The 17,545-nt window shown below is 40.2% G+C and overlaps 2 protein-coding genes across 2 annotated transcripts in view; both read left to right on the top strand.

Annotated features, from left to right (window-relative positions):
• FST (follistatin) overlaps positions 1–17,545 on the top strand; it is a 142,979-nt gene that overhangs the window by 59,193 nt on the left and 66,241 nt on the right. The gene's annotated exons all lie outside the window — the stretch shown is intronic.
• The window catches only part of NDUFS4 (NADH:ubiquinone oxidoreductase subunit S4), a 51,993-nt gene that overhangs the window by 16,262 nt on the left and 18,186 nt on the right, over positions 1–17,545 (top strand). Inside the window, exon 2 of the mRNA XM_084881027.1 lies at positions 10,879–10,957. Within this exon, the coding sequence (XP_084737153.1) occupies positions 10,879–10,957 (79 nt within the window). The remainder of the gene's footprint in view (positions 1–10,878; positions 10,958–17,545) is intronic.

Below are 17,545 nucleotides of genomic sequence, written 5' to 3'. Positions count from 1 at the left end.
TGTGCAATTTGCTCATAGATTTAACACCACCACCTAGATTTGACATTGTTGATATCTTGTTGGTTTTTGCCTTTATGCATTATATGTGTAATAGATAAGCAAAATGTATGTATCTGAGTATATATGCATATATATGCATGATATATATGAGCAAATTGCACATATAAGTGTGTTCTTTTTTACCTAAGCTATTTGAAAGCAAATGATAAATATGGTGCTTGCTCCCTAAACACTTTCCTTTTTTGAGATAAATTACTGTCAGCCATGCGGGTTTCTGGGAGAGCAGTGCATGCTGGGCTGTGCTGACTTGGCGTGAGGAGGAGAGGCCATGCAGGTGACTGTTCCCGAAGTCCAGGGAGAGGACTGACAGTAGCAGAGCAGGCTGGGGGTGAGGGGGGGGGGGGTTGGGAGGTTGGGAGCACTTTGTGGTTAATTGGGCAGAACAAGGAAGGTGGCTGTTCACGCTTTTTAGAGAAAATCTGGAAAAGAAGTGTTATGAGTTCATGTTTGGTAGGGTTCCTCCCCTCCTGCCACTGAAGGAGCGGGTCCTGCCTGTTACCGGAGAGGAAGAGGTGAGCGCTCGGTGCCAGGCACTGCCTGCTCTTCAGCTCCGCCGTTCCGGAGGGGGTGGCCCCAGTGCAGAGGAGGGGGTGGAGGAGCGGTGTGTGAAGCAGTTGTTCACGATCACATTGTCCTAAGTGCAATCCGGAGTTTTAACGTGGCTGGACTGCCTGCAGTTACTGTGACCGTCTTCCCAAATTGTTTCATGAAGTTTAAAAAAAATCTACGTATGTTGGTGATTTTTTTCTTCTAAATGTATTTTTTAATCATGTAATCGCATCAGCCTTTAAAAAACAGTATGCCCCTGAGTGCTCGATTTATTTGCCCCTGGACAGATACTCATTTCTAAGTTGGAGAACAAATACCTGTCAGCTAGCTTCGTCTTTGATGTGACACTGCTAGATGGTGAAGGCTGGTCTGTCCGACGCTCATGTTCTATAAATTCAGCATTGTTTTTGTGGTAAAATGTATTGCTTATTTCATTTTAAATATGTTTATGATATACACATGATTCCAGTGGTTTTTATGACAGAAGTTTTAAAGCAAAAGATTCTGAACTGAAGCAAATAAGCAACAAGTTGGGATAATTCAAAGTAAAGATGAATAAAGATAAAATGCATAGTCTTTAAAAAAATTAGGGAAGCTGTCCCAGATGAAACAGTAGTATTAAGCTGATAGGAAGCAAATTACATAATGGATTTTGACACATTTTAACCTTTGAAGGCATAAGAAAATAAATTATGTTGCTCTTAAAGACCAAAAAATGTAGCCTTTTAACAGCGACATCTTGCTTCACTGGAAAGTAGTAAACTCTCAGTCTCTAATGCTCCCGCCCTCACACAGTCCATGTGGAACACACATGCAACTCACATTCTCATGTGGCCTTCCTTGCACAGCAAGTTTTATCAGTCAGTCTGCAAACCCCGAACTCCTGTGGCTTCAGATAACGATTCATTCTTGTTCGTGCTGCGTGTCCTTGTGTGAGCGCCCCGACGCCATTTGCCTCCCTGAGGCCGGCTGGCGCTGTTGGTCCTGGGACAGGAAAAACTAGTCATTTTGCAATGACGTCTATGTGCTGTGCCTCATGCCCACGGCAGGCTGGAGGGAGCCGGGAAGGAGTCTGGAATGCTGGTGCTCAGCCCCGACTCCCACGCCTGTGGGAGCGCAGAGACCGGGAGGCAGGCCGAGTGCTCTGAGGTGCCCCCCCGACTGGACTAAGACACTGATTCTGAAGGGGGCTGTTCTCCGGGCTTGCTTTTCCTTTGGTTTGTACATTACATTTTTATAGTATATTAACGGTTTGCTTATTTGTAACAAATCTGTTAGTGAAAGTTCGAAATTCTCAACTCTTTTTGTGTAAAACGTGTTGAGTAATGATGCAAATGCAAAAATCTTGTAATTGCTGTTAAAATAAAGTGTCACCTATTTTGTATTACATACACATGCACTAGAAGTTCTTAAAAAGTGTATGATTTGGGAAAATATGCTACATGAGGACAAATAATCATATTGAAGTTTAACACCTTCCGTTGGTCTTCTGAAAGTTCATGAAGAGTGATATACATACACACACAGAATACTTCTCCATACATACGTACATGAATAGGCTATCTCTAAGCAAAGTTATAAATCTTTTTCGTCTTTGACAAACTTTTGGGTGTTCCTCTTCATTAGTGGTGTATACCAGGGCTTAACTGTTCCTTCACAAGGCGTATTGTTTTTAATTTTATTGGTAAGGTAGACATAATAAAAATTTTATCATTTTAATGATTTTGAAGTACAGTAACATTAAGTATGTTCTTATTGTTGTGCGACCATTACCACTATATATTTTAGCACTTCTTTTCATCTTCCAAAATTAAACCTCTATCTGTTAAATAATAGGTCTCTGTTATCCTGTCCACCCAGCACTCTACTTTCCATCTCTATGAACCTGACCAGCCTAGGTGCCTTATATGTGCGTGTGTAGAATTGCTGTGTGTGTGTGCTGTAATTTTTATTTTTATTTGGACTTTTCTAACACATGCATTTACTGCCATAAATTTCTAAATGCTATATTTGCTGTATCTCACACGTTTTTTAAAAGTTGTGTTTTTATTTTCATTTAGTTCAAAATATTTCTAAATTTCTCTTGAGGCTTCTTTGGCTCATAAGTTATTGAGAAGTGTGTTTTTTAATCTCCAAGTAATTGGGACCCTTCCAGTTTCTGTTACTGATTTCTAGCTTATTCCCGCTGTTGACTGGGAGCATGCATTGCTTGATTTCTATTCTTTTAATTTGTTAAGATGCACTTTATAGCCCAGAATGTGGCCTCTCTTGGTAAGTGTGCCATGAGAGCTTGAGACAAATATGTATTCTGCTGTTGTTGGATGAGGCATTCCATAAATGTCAATTAAATCCGGTTAATTGATGGGCTGTTCAGTTCAGCTATGTCCTCACTGATGTTCTGCCTGCTGGCTCTGTCAGTGCTGCAGAGCAGTGTGCAGGCTCCAGCTCAGTGATGGATTTGTTTGTTTCTCCTTGCACAGAGTTCTTTCAGTTTTTGTCTCACATATTTTAACATTCTCTTGTTTGGCTTGTGTACCTCAAGGGTTGTTCATGTCTTCTTGGAAAACTGCTCTTTATTCCTAGTAATTTTTTTGTTGGTTTGAAGTTCTCTTTGAGAATGATATGACTACTGCACTAAGATTTAATTACTGTTATCATGGCCTCTCTCTATTTCTCTCTCTCTTTACTTTTAATCTATCTGTCTTTATAGTTAAAATGGGATTTTTTTAGGCAACATATAGTTGGGTCTTGATTTTCATTTTTAATCCACTTTGACACATTCTCTTTCAGTTAGTTTATTTAGACCATTGTCAATTAAAGTGATTGTTGATGTAATTGGTATTAACATCTGCCATGTTTATATATATATATATATATATGCTGTTCTCCCTTTTTTGGCTAATTTCTGTCTTGGTTTCTAAGAGTTCTTTATATACTCTAGATATTAGTCTTTTGTCTGCTATGTGTGTTATACTTATTACCTCTGATATTTTCTTATTTAGTTATAGTGCCTTTTGTTGTCCAGAAGTTATTTTTCTTTTGCATTTTGTGGGTATTATTTCTTATTAAAAAAACTCTTCATCCTAAAATGTATAAAGAATTCTTATATTTTATTCCAGTAATTTACAAACACAACACATTGTGTTTGTGCATCTGTCAATCCATGTAAGAAGTCTTTGGTATCTGATGTAAATATTTTTTGAGGTTCAAACATTTCTCTTCCATGAAAGAATAGCCATTTGTCTCAGTGTTATTTTTTCAATAGTCTAGCCTTTGACCACTGATTGGAAACTGTAATTTTATTATATACTGACGTACAGATTATACTATAGACTCTGACCTACCCTATTATTTGATTTTTATTCTGACCTGTACTGCTTATTTGACCTGTGTATCTGTGCCTATACCAATACCATATTTTAGTTACTGTATCATATTAGCTGTCAAGGCAAATCTTACCTTATAAGTTGTTCACATTTTCTTGGTTATTTTTGTGAATTTTTTCTTCCCTATGACAATCATTTTATAAAAATTCTGTTGGAATTTCTGTTATTATAATTAATTTGTAGATTAACAATTGACATCTTTGTGGTAAATTTGCTTCCAATTATTTAGAAGACATGCCAAAGAACAAGCAGCTCAGTTCCTTCCTTCAAGGCGATCCAAGCCAGGACAGCTTAGTGATTGAGCCATTAGTAAGTGAGAACTTGTCATGTGCTTGCTCTGTTTTGTGATATAGTCACTGTCATCACCAGGACACTTATATTCCTCATTCCCTTTGTGTTCACCTTATTCCTGTTTATTTTGATAACCTAGTGCTATAAACTTGGATGTGTTTTTCTCTCCTTGATATTTTCCATCATGCCCTCCAGTTTCTGTGTTAGCACCCTCAGAAACCTTGCCCACATTCTCCTTCTTATTACTCCTCAATATCATTTCAAAGTCTGGTATGTGAGCATAATTACCCTTATCCTCTTGCACAAATTTTTCCTTCGTTTGTTGGATGACTCTCAGAGGATCGGTTTACGGTTTTGGCGTGGCCGGTGTCCAAAGGCGCAGTTGCTGTGAGTCCTGCTGCAAGTCCACCTGGCTCGGAGCGTGGGGAAAGGACAGCCTGAGCGGGAGGTTTTGCTTTGACCAGGTGGACATTGAAAGTGATTGAGGACTGGGCATAAAGATTGGCAGTTAGTATGATAAATGAATTAGAATCAAAGAGCTTATTTGTGACTAGGTTATAAAGTATCTGCACTTATTTCCAGTGAACTTAACTGAAGTAATTGTAGGATCTCTTTCCTTCCCTTTACTTCACTTTATTTCCAGAACATTAAAATAGATTCTGATCCCTCATGTTTATTTTTCCATTAACAGTTACTTCTTTCTTCCTTCTCTCTAGTGAGTACAATATGTTGAAGACAATTTAAATTTTCTCTGTAGTTTTAAGATTTTGAAAAGCTTCAAGATCAATTTGAAGATGCTTTGACCCAGGAATCAATTTTTTTTTTTTTTTTTTTTTTACTGATTTTAGAGAGAAAGAAGGGAGAGGGAAAGAGAAACATTGGTGAGAGAGAAACATCGACTGTCTGCCTCCTGCTTGCCCTCTACCAGGGATGGAGCCTGCAACCTGGGCATGTGCCCTGACTGGGAATCAAACCTTGGACCTTTTGGTGCATGGATCAGTGCTCAACCAACTGAGCCATGCTGGCCAGGGCAATATTAACATTTTAAAAACTTTTTATTTATTGACTTTAAGGAGAAAGGAAGAGTGGTAGGGATTTGTTGTTTTTAAAAAATATTTGTGTGTTTTTTTAAATAATATAATATTTATTTTTTATTTTTTATTGGTTGATTAATTTTAGAGAAAGAAAGGGAGAAAGAAACATCAATTTGTTCCACTTATTTATGCATTCATTGGTTGATTCTTGCCTATACCCTAACCAGAGATCAAACCCACAATCTTGCCCTATCAGGATGATGCTTTGAGCTACCCAGCCAGGGCCCTATATATCAACATATTTTAAGCCTGAGATAATTGTTGTGACATAAAAACTATGTATATATTATATTTTATTATTTCAGTTAGGACTTTTAGTAATATTTTTTTACAGTTTAGTATGGAGCTGAACACTTGCTGATTTAATGTGAATTTGGGTTCATTCATCTACCTAATAAAATAGTAACATGCTAATTGACTGCACCTTTGTGATACCCACCAGCCAATCAGGAGTGAGTATACAAATTAACCCAACAAAGGTGGTGGCTTAATTTGCATACACAGTGCTGAGCAGCTGGGGATGAGGCGGGATGCTTGCATCATAGCCACCCCACCCCAGCTGCTTCGGGCCTCTGGACAGAAAGGTGGCTCTGAGCTGGAGGGGGAAGGCAGCTCGGCCGGAGCGGAGGTGCTGCCGGCAGCCAGGGGCAGGGAGGCCCACTCTCGCAGGAATCTTCATGCATCGGGTTTCTAGTTTTTCAACAAATTGTCAGCAAACATAATTGGGTTTAATGAAAAGGCTGAGCGTTAATTGATTTCTTAATTCCTTAGGATTAAGAATTGTACTTTGCCTAAAAGTCCAGCCAATCATTTCTGGTCCTTTGAAGTTACTGGTTCAGTTTTAATGTCTATAAAGCCATATTCAAATATTTATAGGGATGTTTTTGCTGCCTGTCATTAGACACAAACTACCCCAATACTCACCTGCTTGAAACAACAGCAACCATTTGTTTTGCTCACAAATCGGCAACCTGGGCAGGGTTTGGCAGGGGAGCTTCTCTGCCCCATGTGGTGTCCCTGGATGACCCACCAGTGCCCTCCCAGCTGGCCGGGGGTGCGGCCTGTTCCCCTGGTAGGCCTCTCTGTGGCCGGTGCGGGTGTCCTCCTAAGACGGTGGCTGGTTTGCGAGGATGCATATCCCAGGAGATGGTGTTCTAAGAGGTAGGAAGTGGAAACTGCTGGTTTTCAAAGGCCTGAGCCTGGAAGCACGCCTCGGCTTGCCTTTGTGCTCTATGGGTGAGCAGTCGCAGAGGGCGGACTGTAGGACCGGGGAGCATGGCGCTCTAGCTCTGAGAGGAGGGAGGAGTGTAAACAGTTTTGGAGCCATGCTTCCAAACTGCTGCCATGATAGGGGGCATTGCTATTCCTAATTGATAAGGTTGATTTGCTTCAAAGGGAGAATAGTACTGGGACTTGAGACAGTGATGTTATTTCTGTTCAGATATTATTTTCCAGTACAAATGTGTTTCTTCACCATTAAGACTTCTTGAGGTATTAAAAACAGTATTTGCAAGATGTATGTGAGGAAAGCTAGAAAACCCTGATGAAAGAATAAGAAAAGACTGATGCATGAATGTGGAGAGAAAGGCGATATTCTTAAGATGACAGTTCTTTTAACTGATCTATAGACTCAGGAGCAACCATTGTCGGAAGCTCACCAAGTTCTCTGTAGATATTAAGAAACTTATTCTAGGTTTATATAGAACTTCAAATGATACCAAATATGGCATGTCACAGTGAAGAAGTACAACAGAGAGGAATGGCACCAACTTCAGTGTTCAGTGCAGAGCCACAGTGACTCAGTGGGATGAGGGAAGGAACACAGGTCAGTGGGCAGAATTGGTAGCCCAGAAAGAGACTCTTAAATACAGTCAGCTGATGTCTGGGGAAGGAGCACAGGCATTCCGGGGGGGGGGAGACACTGAGTGGAACTGGGACTTAGCCTCATGCCGAAACGAGTCTACACACTGGCCTCGCGCCTCCACAGAAATGAACTAAAAGTGGATTCGAGGCCTAGATGTAAGGAACAACACAACCAGACTTCTGGAAGACAATGTCAGAGAACACACAAGGTGACTTTGATTGGCTGCTGGGTTTTTAGCTACAACACCAAATGCACAATCCATGAAAGAAAAAATTAGGTGAGCTGGACTTGGTTGAAACTATAAATTTCTCCTCAGTGAAAGGCACTTAAAGAAAGTGAAAGACCTGCAGAGAAAATGTTTTTCCCAACATATTTCTGATAAAGGTATCGCTTCACACTATGCAAAGAACTCTTAAAATTCAACAATAAGAAAACAGATCACTTCATTAAAAAATAGGCAGAAGGTCTGAACAAACATCTCACCAAAGACGATATGTGGATGCCAAATAAGCATATGAAAAGATACCTCAACATATGTCATCTAGGAACTGGAAATTAAAACAACACTGATGCCACTACACACCTATTAAAATAGGTGAAATTCCAAACAGTGACAGCACCAAACACTGGCAAGAGTGAAGTGAGCTGTCTTTTTTTAAATATATTTTTATTGATTTTTTTTTTTTTTTTTTTTTTTTAGGAAGGGTGGGTAGAGAGGTAGAAACATCAAAGAGAGAGAAACATCGATTGGCTGCCTTCTGCACTTCTCACCCCGGGCTTAGAACCCACAGTCTGGGAACCCAGCCAGTGACCTCTTGGTTCATGGGCCACGGGCCGGCCTGACCAGTAAGTCTTATTCATGCTGGTGGGAATGCAAAAGGTACAACTGCTTCTGAAGACAGTTTGTCAGTTCCTTACAAAGCTACAGTCTTCTTTTTCTTCCTCTTTATTGAATGTATCGGGGGACACTGGTTAACAGAATTATACAGGTTTGAGGTGCACAGTTCCACAGCGCATCATCTGTGCACTGCATTGTTGTTCATCACCCCAAGCTGTCTCCTCTTTCACCATTTATTCCCCATACTCTCCTCCACCTGCCTCCACTCCCCTCCCCCAGCCATCACCATACTGTTATCAATGGCCATGAGTTTTCTCCCTTTTTTCTTTTTTGCTCAATCCCTGCACCCCCCCCCTCCCCCCCAACAGCTGTCAGCCTGCTCTCTCTCTCTGAGTCTGTCTCTGTTTTGCTTGTTAGTTCATTTTGTTCATTAGAACATACAGTCCAGCAATTGTGTTCTTAGGGATTTGCCCAAATGAGTTACAAAAACCTGTGCCTGAGTGCCTTCAGCAGAAACAACCCAAATGTCCATCAGCAGATGACTGGGTAAACAAATGTGCTGTATATGTTTTTGAAAGTTTTAACTCCTTAGATTTTTAAAGAAAAACAGATTATGAGTTTAGAAATTATTATGTAGCATTTCCATAGGGGATTATTAAACCAGAATTATACTCAATTCCATTTATTAGAATCAAACTCATCACTAGATGAAGCTTCAGAGCAACAAGTTCTCATCTTACAGATTTACAAAGAGTGAAACTGAGATGCAGAGAGGTTAAGTGATTTGCTCATAGACGCAACCAGTAAATAATAAAACCCGAGTTAGGAATAAGATCTCTGATATCTTACAAGTAAAGTGACAGAAAAAGTAAACATCATAAATGGCTTGTCCACTGTAATAATGATAATTGATCATAACAGTCATAGCCCTGAGGGTTTATAGGAGACCTGGCCATGTGAACAGGCCAGCTAACAAAACAAATGAGTGGCGAATACAATTTCTGAGTTTCTAAAGAATGGGAACTAAAGAGCGAAGCGAAATTACCATTTATTTACTAATGACTGCAGATTAGTCATCCCTACATGTACACTAAACTCTCTAGTGTTACGATACACTGCCCAGTACAATGTGATTACTAACATTTTGGCACGGTTTGCTTTTGGCTATTGTGAATAATGCTGCAATGAAATTGGTGCACAAATATCTGTTAGAGTGCTGCTTTCAATTCTTTTGGGTATACACTCAGAAGTGGAGTTGCTGGATATTATGGTAATTCTGTTTAACTTTTTCAAGAACTGCCATACTGTTTTCCATGGCAACTGCTTGAGTTTATGTCCCCACTAGTAACATACAAAGCTTTTCAGCTATCCCACCAACACTTTTTTTTTATAACCATCCTAATATGTGAAGGAGTGTCTCACTGTGGTTTTGATTTGCATTTCCCTAGTGCTTAGTATTGTTGATCATGTCTTCCTGAATTTATTGGCTATTTGTAGGTTTTTGGATAAATGTCAGTTCAAGTATTCTTCCCACTTTTAATTGGGTGCTTTGCCTTTTTTTGTTGTTTGATTTCCTCTTTTGAAACCTAAGAATTATCCATACTTACTGATTTGTAGAAGCTCTTGTACCTATTTTGGACATTGAGCCTATACATTCTTATTTTGAAAATATTTTCTTCTTATTATGTTTTATTCTTCATTTACAGTACCTCTGGTTTAGAAGTTTTTATTTACTAGCTTCTGCCATTTTTTCCCTTTATACTTTCTGGGTTTTGTACTTGCTTAATAATGTTTTTATATTCTAAATTATTAAAAATATTGCCTTTACCATTTCATTGATGAGACTTTTTTACAGGCTAATCAGTAAGTAGATATTTGCTATATAATTCACATTTAATTTGAATTTAACCTTAGGCTGTATTTTGTAGGTCTAACAAATTAAATGCTGTGTTCATAATGAACTCTAGATCCTTGCTGCTACCTTTATCTACAATTGGAGGAAAATGTTTTCCCACAATCTGAGATTTGATTTTTAAAAAATAATTGCTGTTTCCATATTTAAGGATTAGTGACCTAAATGACCCCCCCGGCCTTGTCATATATAAATTTTGAATGTGCTTTTTTACTTAGGCAGTTTTTTACTGAAATAAATTATGTGAATATATTTATTTAAATAATAAAAATCCTTATATGTGCTCTCTTTGCAATCTAGCCTATCTTAAAAAAAAGGTTTTAATTGTGACATTTAATTCTTTCTGCTAGTATTACTTTATTTAACATCTTTCATCTTTTATTTATTGCGTTACCTTGTAAATATAGACTGATAAAATATGAGAATATTTTGTCTCTGTCTTTATTTATAATAGCTTTCTGTTTATAGAAAATGATTTAATAGCTTTATGATTAGTTGGACATTAATTTAAAATTATGAAAAATACCTATAAAATATCTATGCTTTTTTAAAAATATATTTTTATTTATTTCAGAGAGGAAAGGAGAAGGAGAGAGAGAAAAACATCGATGATAAGAGAGAATCATTGATTGGCTGCCTTCTGGATGCCCCACATTGGGGATCAAGCCCCCAACCCAGGCATGTGTCCTGACCAGGAATTAGACTGTGACCTCCTGGTTCATAGGTCGACTCAACTAATGGGGGAGGAAAAGGATGTTGGTGACCTCTTCTCTTTCTCTTCCTCTTTTATAGACAGTGCTGTTCAGGCAGCCTGCCTCTGTAACGTTAGTCTGCCTCCCTGTCCCAGCGCACGGATCATTTTTAATTTAAAATCTCCACTGCAGGTCATTGAGCGCTTCCACATGGAGGTTGGCACAGGACCAGACTCGAGACACGCAGCTCATAACAGTTGATGAAAAATTGGTAAGAATTTTTTATACGCCCTGCTAGGATTCTGCCTCAGGGCTATTTCTGTACGGTAGATTTTTAAGAGGGGTGTTTTGTGGAAACTGATATGAATTTGACTGTCTAGATTCTATGTAAATTTACTTTAAGAAATATCTGTCACAAAAAGATAAAGATAATTTATGTTAAGCATTATACACAAATATTAAGTCATACAAATATTTAGAAATTGAAGTTACAAAAGGCTTCCATTTTTTTGGAGTTATAAGTAGCAATTAGAACATTTTTTATTTTTATAATGCATGCATTATTTTTTATTTTCTCAGTTATACTATTTAATTAAGTTGTAAGGTTCCAGTACTATTTAAAATTAAGTATGTTGAGTTTTCTGGAATCAGTTTTTGTGTGTATGCATCTAATTTCACATTACACATGAGAGATTACAACTAGCAACAAATAAATAATATTTTTCACAACAGTAGAATTTTGGTAACCATGACATAAAATATTTAGATGTGTGGCTTTTTAGATTCAGCTTGCTATTGATGCTTATATTATATAACATACATTTTGTAAGTGTCGTAAGATTTCCAGTTAAAATGTGTAGTCGTATTTTCATTTTTACTTGGCTTACCATTACCAAATATATGGGTGTGTTTCTTAGCTACTCCCTTTCTAATCGTTGTATATTCTTTTATTGCTCAGTTTTGAGCCTGTGAGCATAATTTAAATAATAGGTCACACTTTGGTTTCTATTTGCACCATTAAAGGTCTAAATAGGGAAATAAATAGATAAGGAAAAAGTGAGGCAAACCCTAAATATCTTATGTTTAAGGCTGGTTGATTTGAACTTTAAAACAAAGGATAACCAAACTAGTTTATTAAAATGCTGCTTTTGGCCAAAACCGGTTTGGCTCAGAGGATAGAGCTTTGGCCTGCGGACTGAAAGGTCCCAGGTTCAATTCTGATCAAGGGCATGTACCTTGGCAGCTGATCGATGTTTCTCTCGCATCAATGTTTCTAACTCTCTATCCCTCTCCATTCCTCTCCGTAAAGAATCAATAAAATATATCTTTAAAAAAATAAAATGCTGCTTTTGTCATCCTCTTCTGAAAAATCTTACAGTGCTTCTTACTGACCTAAGACGAGTGATCATTAAATCCTGACATGGCCTGAGGCCTTCCTCTCCAGGGCTGTCTCCATCCCGGTGCCCCGCTGCTCTCTGCCTGGCCTGCTGCTCTGTGTGCTGCTCCGGCATTTCGTCCCCGCTCGCTCTGCCCCGCTGCCGGGACCAGCCCCCGCTTTCCACGCAGCACCGTGCACCGTCCTCACATGCCCCTCCCCTGGCACTGCCTCCTCAGTCTGGGAGAGGAGGAGGACTCACTGTGCCCCGTGTCCATTAATGAAGGAGGATACTATGTAATGTTTCTGCTGCATCTCTTTTGAGCCCCGAGAGATTACCTTCTTGTTCCAGAATTATGGCCTTACTCTCTAAAGATTTTCACAGTTTACGAGTAATGCTTCTAAGTTCTGTTCTCTCTGGTTTGAAGATCATAGGTCAGAACAGACACCACTCTGTTGCTCCAGACAACACACCAGGAGCAGCGGGCTGCTTTGAGTGTTTTGTTTTTAATTGTCAAACAAATCAGTTGCATACTTTTAATGAATTTTGTTGCCTGTGTAGATTTTCTCCAGCTTTGTTATGTCTTTCTTGAAATGTGTGCTAGTCAAAATGTAGGTTTGACATTCCAGCTAAAGTCAATTGAGGTCTCGTGTAATTATTCGTAGTTATTGAGGTAATATTTAATATGGATAGCTGAAACCCATAGCCATTCATTTATGTTTATATTAAAATAAAGGGATTAAATAACCACATAGGTAGCATAATGCTAATAAGGGTTTTGGCTCTTCTTGTTCCTACCTACTACCAGATGAAAGATTCAGTTAGTAGCATAATGACAATTAACAGTGGCAAGTGGAATTGATTAGATATGCATTTTGGGGGGAAAAGGGATTCTAAAAATATATATATCAATATTTATGATGAAAATGTTCTGAAGGGTGACGTAAAAGAAGATGTGGAAACCGCATTTTAATGTCTATGCTATAAGCCAATTTATTAACTTAGGATACCATTTTTCTTAACCACTCAGCATCCTATATAATAAAAGGCTAATATGCAAACTGACCCGAACAGCCAAACAACTGGTTGCTGTGATGCGCACTGACCACCATGGGGCACACGCTCAACGCAGAAGCTGCTGCCTGATGGTCAGTGTGCTCCCACTCAGCCGGATGCTCTCGCCTGGGCTCCTGGCTGGCGAGCACAGCAGCGGCACTAAGGATGGCTGATTGCCGGCTTAGCCCTGGGGGAGCGGGCCTACACCAGCAGTCAGATATCCACCAAGGACTCCTGGACTGCAAGAGAGTGCAGGCCAGGCTGAGGGACTCCCACCCCCACCCAAGTTCACAAATTTCATGCACCAGGCCTTTATTTAGCCTTTTGCACTCCGCTATCCCCTCTCAGGGGACATCGGAATTCTAGCATATCACTCGGATGTCCCCTCTCAGGGGACATTGCAGTTTATTAGTGATTACGGGGAATTGAGTTATTTCAACGCAACTTTTTGAGGCAGGCGTCAAACCACTTATTACTGTCAAACATGCAATGCATATTGGGGAGTGTTTCAAAACTTATCATACTGTACAAAATTATAAACAATAAAATATTGGTTTTTTTGCAAATATACATTCCTCGATGTCACCCAATTCATATAAGTCCAATATCATTATAATACGTTACTTGGTTCCAAAATTATACTAAATAATACGAGGGTCTGTAAATGCACGTTTCCGCCGCAAAGTAGCGTCGAGAGTAGCTGGTAGCCAATGTCCAGAATGGTTCGGAGTGCAAAGGGTTAGTAATATGTGTACCTGAAATTGGATAGAAGCTAGGATCTTAATTGTGTGGTAAAGGAATTAGGCATTCTCCTGACTTCTATTGGATATCTTATGTGATGTAGTTTAAAAATCAATACAGGTGGCCAAAACCAGTTTGGCTCAGTGGATAAGCATCGGCCTGCGGACTGAAGGGTCCCGGGTTCGATTCCAGTCAGGGACATCTCCAGTGGGGGGTGTGCAGGAGGCGGCTGATCGATGACTCTCTCTCTCATCTATGTTTCTAACTCTATATCTCTCTCCCTTCCTCTCTGTAAAGAATCAATAAAATATATTTTTTTAAAAATTAATACAGGTGATGCCTGTTAAGCATGTGGACTAGGTCTTAAGCCTGTAGACTAAACTTAATTGGGGGTTAGTTTTAGTTTTATTTTATTTTAAAACCAGAAGATAACTTTAGATGTTATCTAGTTACATTATTGAATCTATTTTTCATTTTAAATTTTTCAACCTTTTATTCAAGAGAAACCTTGTGTGGGTGGGACTCCGGTAAGTAATGGACTCAGTGAAAGCTGACTTTGCTGGAGGTGAGGCTGGCGGCATGAGGGAGACCCAAGCTCTCCTCCGGACAGCGGTGCGCAGCGTGGCCGGGCGGGAGCCCGCCCTTGTAGGAGGTCTGCAGCATCAGGCTATTTCCTAATCAGACAAAGGCTTTTAAAAGCAATTTCACTCAACATTCTTGATGAAGCAGTAAAAATTTCCACCCTGCATATTCATCTTTTTACTCTTTGAGTGGCTAAACAAGAAGTACTGTGCATAAAGCACGTCTGCTGCATGTCCCCAAGGGTCCCCGGGTCCGAGGACAGCTGCTGTGCAGCTGAGTGGCGGTGCATGTGGAAGCTGGCCCCTTTCTGCATGGAGCACCTCTAACTGAGACAGCAACAGGTGGCACCGGTGGCTCTTCAGTCTTCAGCACACGCAGACATTTTCTGGGAAACACACCTGCTACTGCAAGGAAGCATTACCCATGATAAACTTCAAGCTTCCAATTCTAGCCCTTTGCACTCCGCTGTCCCCTCTCAGGGGACATCGGAATTCTAGCATATCACTCGGATGTCCCCTCTCAGGGGACATTGCAGTTTATTAGTGATTATGGGGAATTGAGTTATTTCAACGCACGTTTCCGCCGCAAAGTAGTGTCGAGTAGCTGGTAGCCAATGTCCAGAATGGTTCGGAGTGCAAAGGGCTAGAACTTGATTGTGCTACTCATCTGAGTGAGCCTGACAACGCTCCAGTAGAGACTGTTGTGATGCTGCTGGTGGCGATACTCAGGACTGTGACTGAGGAGATTAGGTAATGAGTGCGCTAATTTTGGGAAGATTGGCATACCTCTTCTGATCCAGTGCTTTCCAGATGAGCAGTGTATGATGTTATAAAACCATGCATTGTTCTCTCTTACAGTGCAGAACAATGCTTTTAATGTGAGTATGACAATATTAAGGCTATGAAAATACTGCTCCCTTTTCTAATTACATGTCTCCTTTAGGATGAATTTTCTTCATGTAGTTCAACCAAGAAAGCTTAGTACAACAGTTTGAACAAAAGAACAGATGTTAGAATTAACCTGTCTTGTGTTAAGCTACTCATTAGAGATTTTCAAAAACACATATCAGTGCCCCTCTTCTCACTAAATTCATTAGCTTTTGAAAATACGCATAACAACATTATCCTATATAATAAAAGGCTAATACGCAAATCGACCGAGCAGTGGAATGACCAATCGCTATGACATGCACTGACCACCAGGGGGCAGAAGCCCAACACAGGAGCTTCCCTTTGGTGGTCGGTGCGCTCCCACAGGGGGAGCACCACTCAGTTAGAAGCTGGGCTCATGGCTGGCCAGCGCAGCAGTGATGGCGGGAGCCTCTCCTGCCTCCGCCGCCGCAGTGCTGAGGAGCAGCAAGCAGGTGGGTATCCAGGGGCAAGGCGTCCTAGACTGCAAGAGGGATGTCCAGCCGATGGCTTCGGCCTGGTCCCTGTGGACATCCCCCGAGGGCTCCCAGACTGCGAGAGGGTGCAGGTTGGGCTGAGGGATCCCCTTCCCCCCCAAGTGTTTGAATTCTGTGCACCGGGCCTCTAGTTTTTATAATAATGCTCTATTAATATATAATTAGTTTAATCATTTTAAACTATGGTAAGTATATATTTAAATTTTTCTCCATTTAAATTTCTTATATGGCAAATATCCGCTGATAAATAAACAAAACCTCTTAGGGTCCAATAATTTTTATTTTTATTTCATAGATTTTTAAATTAAATTTATTGGGATAACATTGGTTAATGAGATTGTTAGTTTCCACGTGTGCGATTCTATGATTCATCATCTGTACATTGCATTGTGTGCCCGCCACCCAGGAGCTTTTGGAGTGTAAAGGATCTGTGAGACCAAAATGTTTGAGAAGCATTCTCCAAGTCTTCTTTTTGCTTCAAACATCCCCAGGGCTTTGATTCATGGCCCATGGATCCTGGTTAACTCATCGTCTTGATTACCTTGCAGTTTAGCTGAGACCCGTTACCCTGTTGTGGGGCTGCCGGTGTGTGCAGGGCATGCTGGGATTGTGGCCTCCATCCCTGCTCCTCTCCGCAGTCCTAGGAAGGCAGCTCACAGCTGTTCTCACCACTTCCTGAGGCGGGTTTCATGGAGAGCTAGCATCAGACCTTTGGCCTTTGTTCCATAACCAAGTCATGTGTCAGTTCTTCCATCTCACGTATGTGCTGTTTATTATTTTAACTGTCATTCTCAGATAGTTCAGAGGGCATGTTACCAAATGAAAAGTTTACTTTTTTTTATTATTGCATTTGACAGGCAGAATTTAATATGTAGAACATAAGAAATTAAAGGAATTCTTACAGTATTTCATAGATGTCAGTATTATTACAAGTACAAAGAAAAAGATGTTTTATTCTGAGTATCAATTGTGTATTGATAACAGGTAACTTATATTTTTTAGGCATAAAATGTAAAGGGAGAAGTCTGCCTAGCATTTTCCAGTGTAAATAATCTATTCTTTCATTTTACTTTTGCATTGCTTTTTTTTTCAAATTTATTTGAGAGAGAGAGACAAGAAACAGAAACACCAAGAGAGAGAGGAAGAGAGAGAAACAGAAACATCAATTTGCTGTTTCACTTACTAATGCATTCATTGGTTGTACCTTGGCCTGGGATCAAACCCAGGACCTTGGCATATCCGGACCACGCCCTGATCACCGGCTACCGGGCCAGGCCTTGTCATTCACACCTGGATGCGATGTTGGCGGGAAGAGAACAGATCGTAGTATTTCCCCGTCTCATAGACTGCTGTCAGTGAGTCCTAGAGAGGCCCCTGGCACGTTTCTAGCCAGTCAGTTTTCAGAAGGCCTTCTCTATTGTGTATAAACTAGTGTCCTTTTCATTTCCTGTCAGAATTAATAAAAATTTAAATATCAAAAGAGTAGAAGGCAGCATCTTAAAATAATCTTGTCAGTGGATGTAGAAGCCCAATGTTTAAGAAACCGTTTTGTTATTTCCAAATCCGGGTACCTCCGGGCACAGGAGGCGAGCGGACAGCTGCCGGCTGCGGCCGTGCTGTGGCCGGGCTGCGGTGTGGGGCGGCGGCGGCGGGGAGAAGGCCCTGGCCTTTGTGCTCTATGAGGAGAGAAATCCTTCCC

Source organism: Pipistrellus hanaki (assembly GCF_964339955.1).
Source record: "Pipistrellus hanaki genome assembly, chromosome: 4".
Classification (NCBI taxonomy): Eukaryota; Metazoa; Chordata; class Mammalia; order Chiroptera; family Vespertilionidae; genus Pipistrellus; species Pipistrellus hanaki.
The sequence above is the reverse complement of the archived record's forward strand: the minus strand, read 5'-3'. Positions and strand labels throughout refer to the sequence as shown.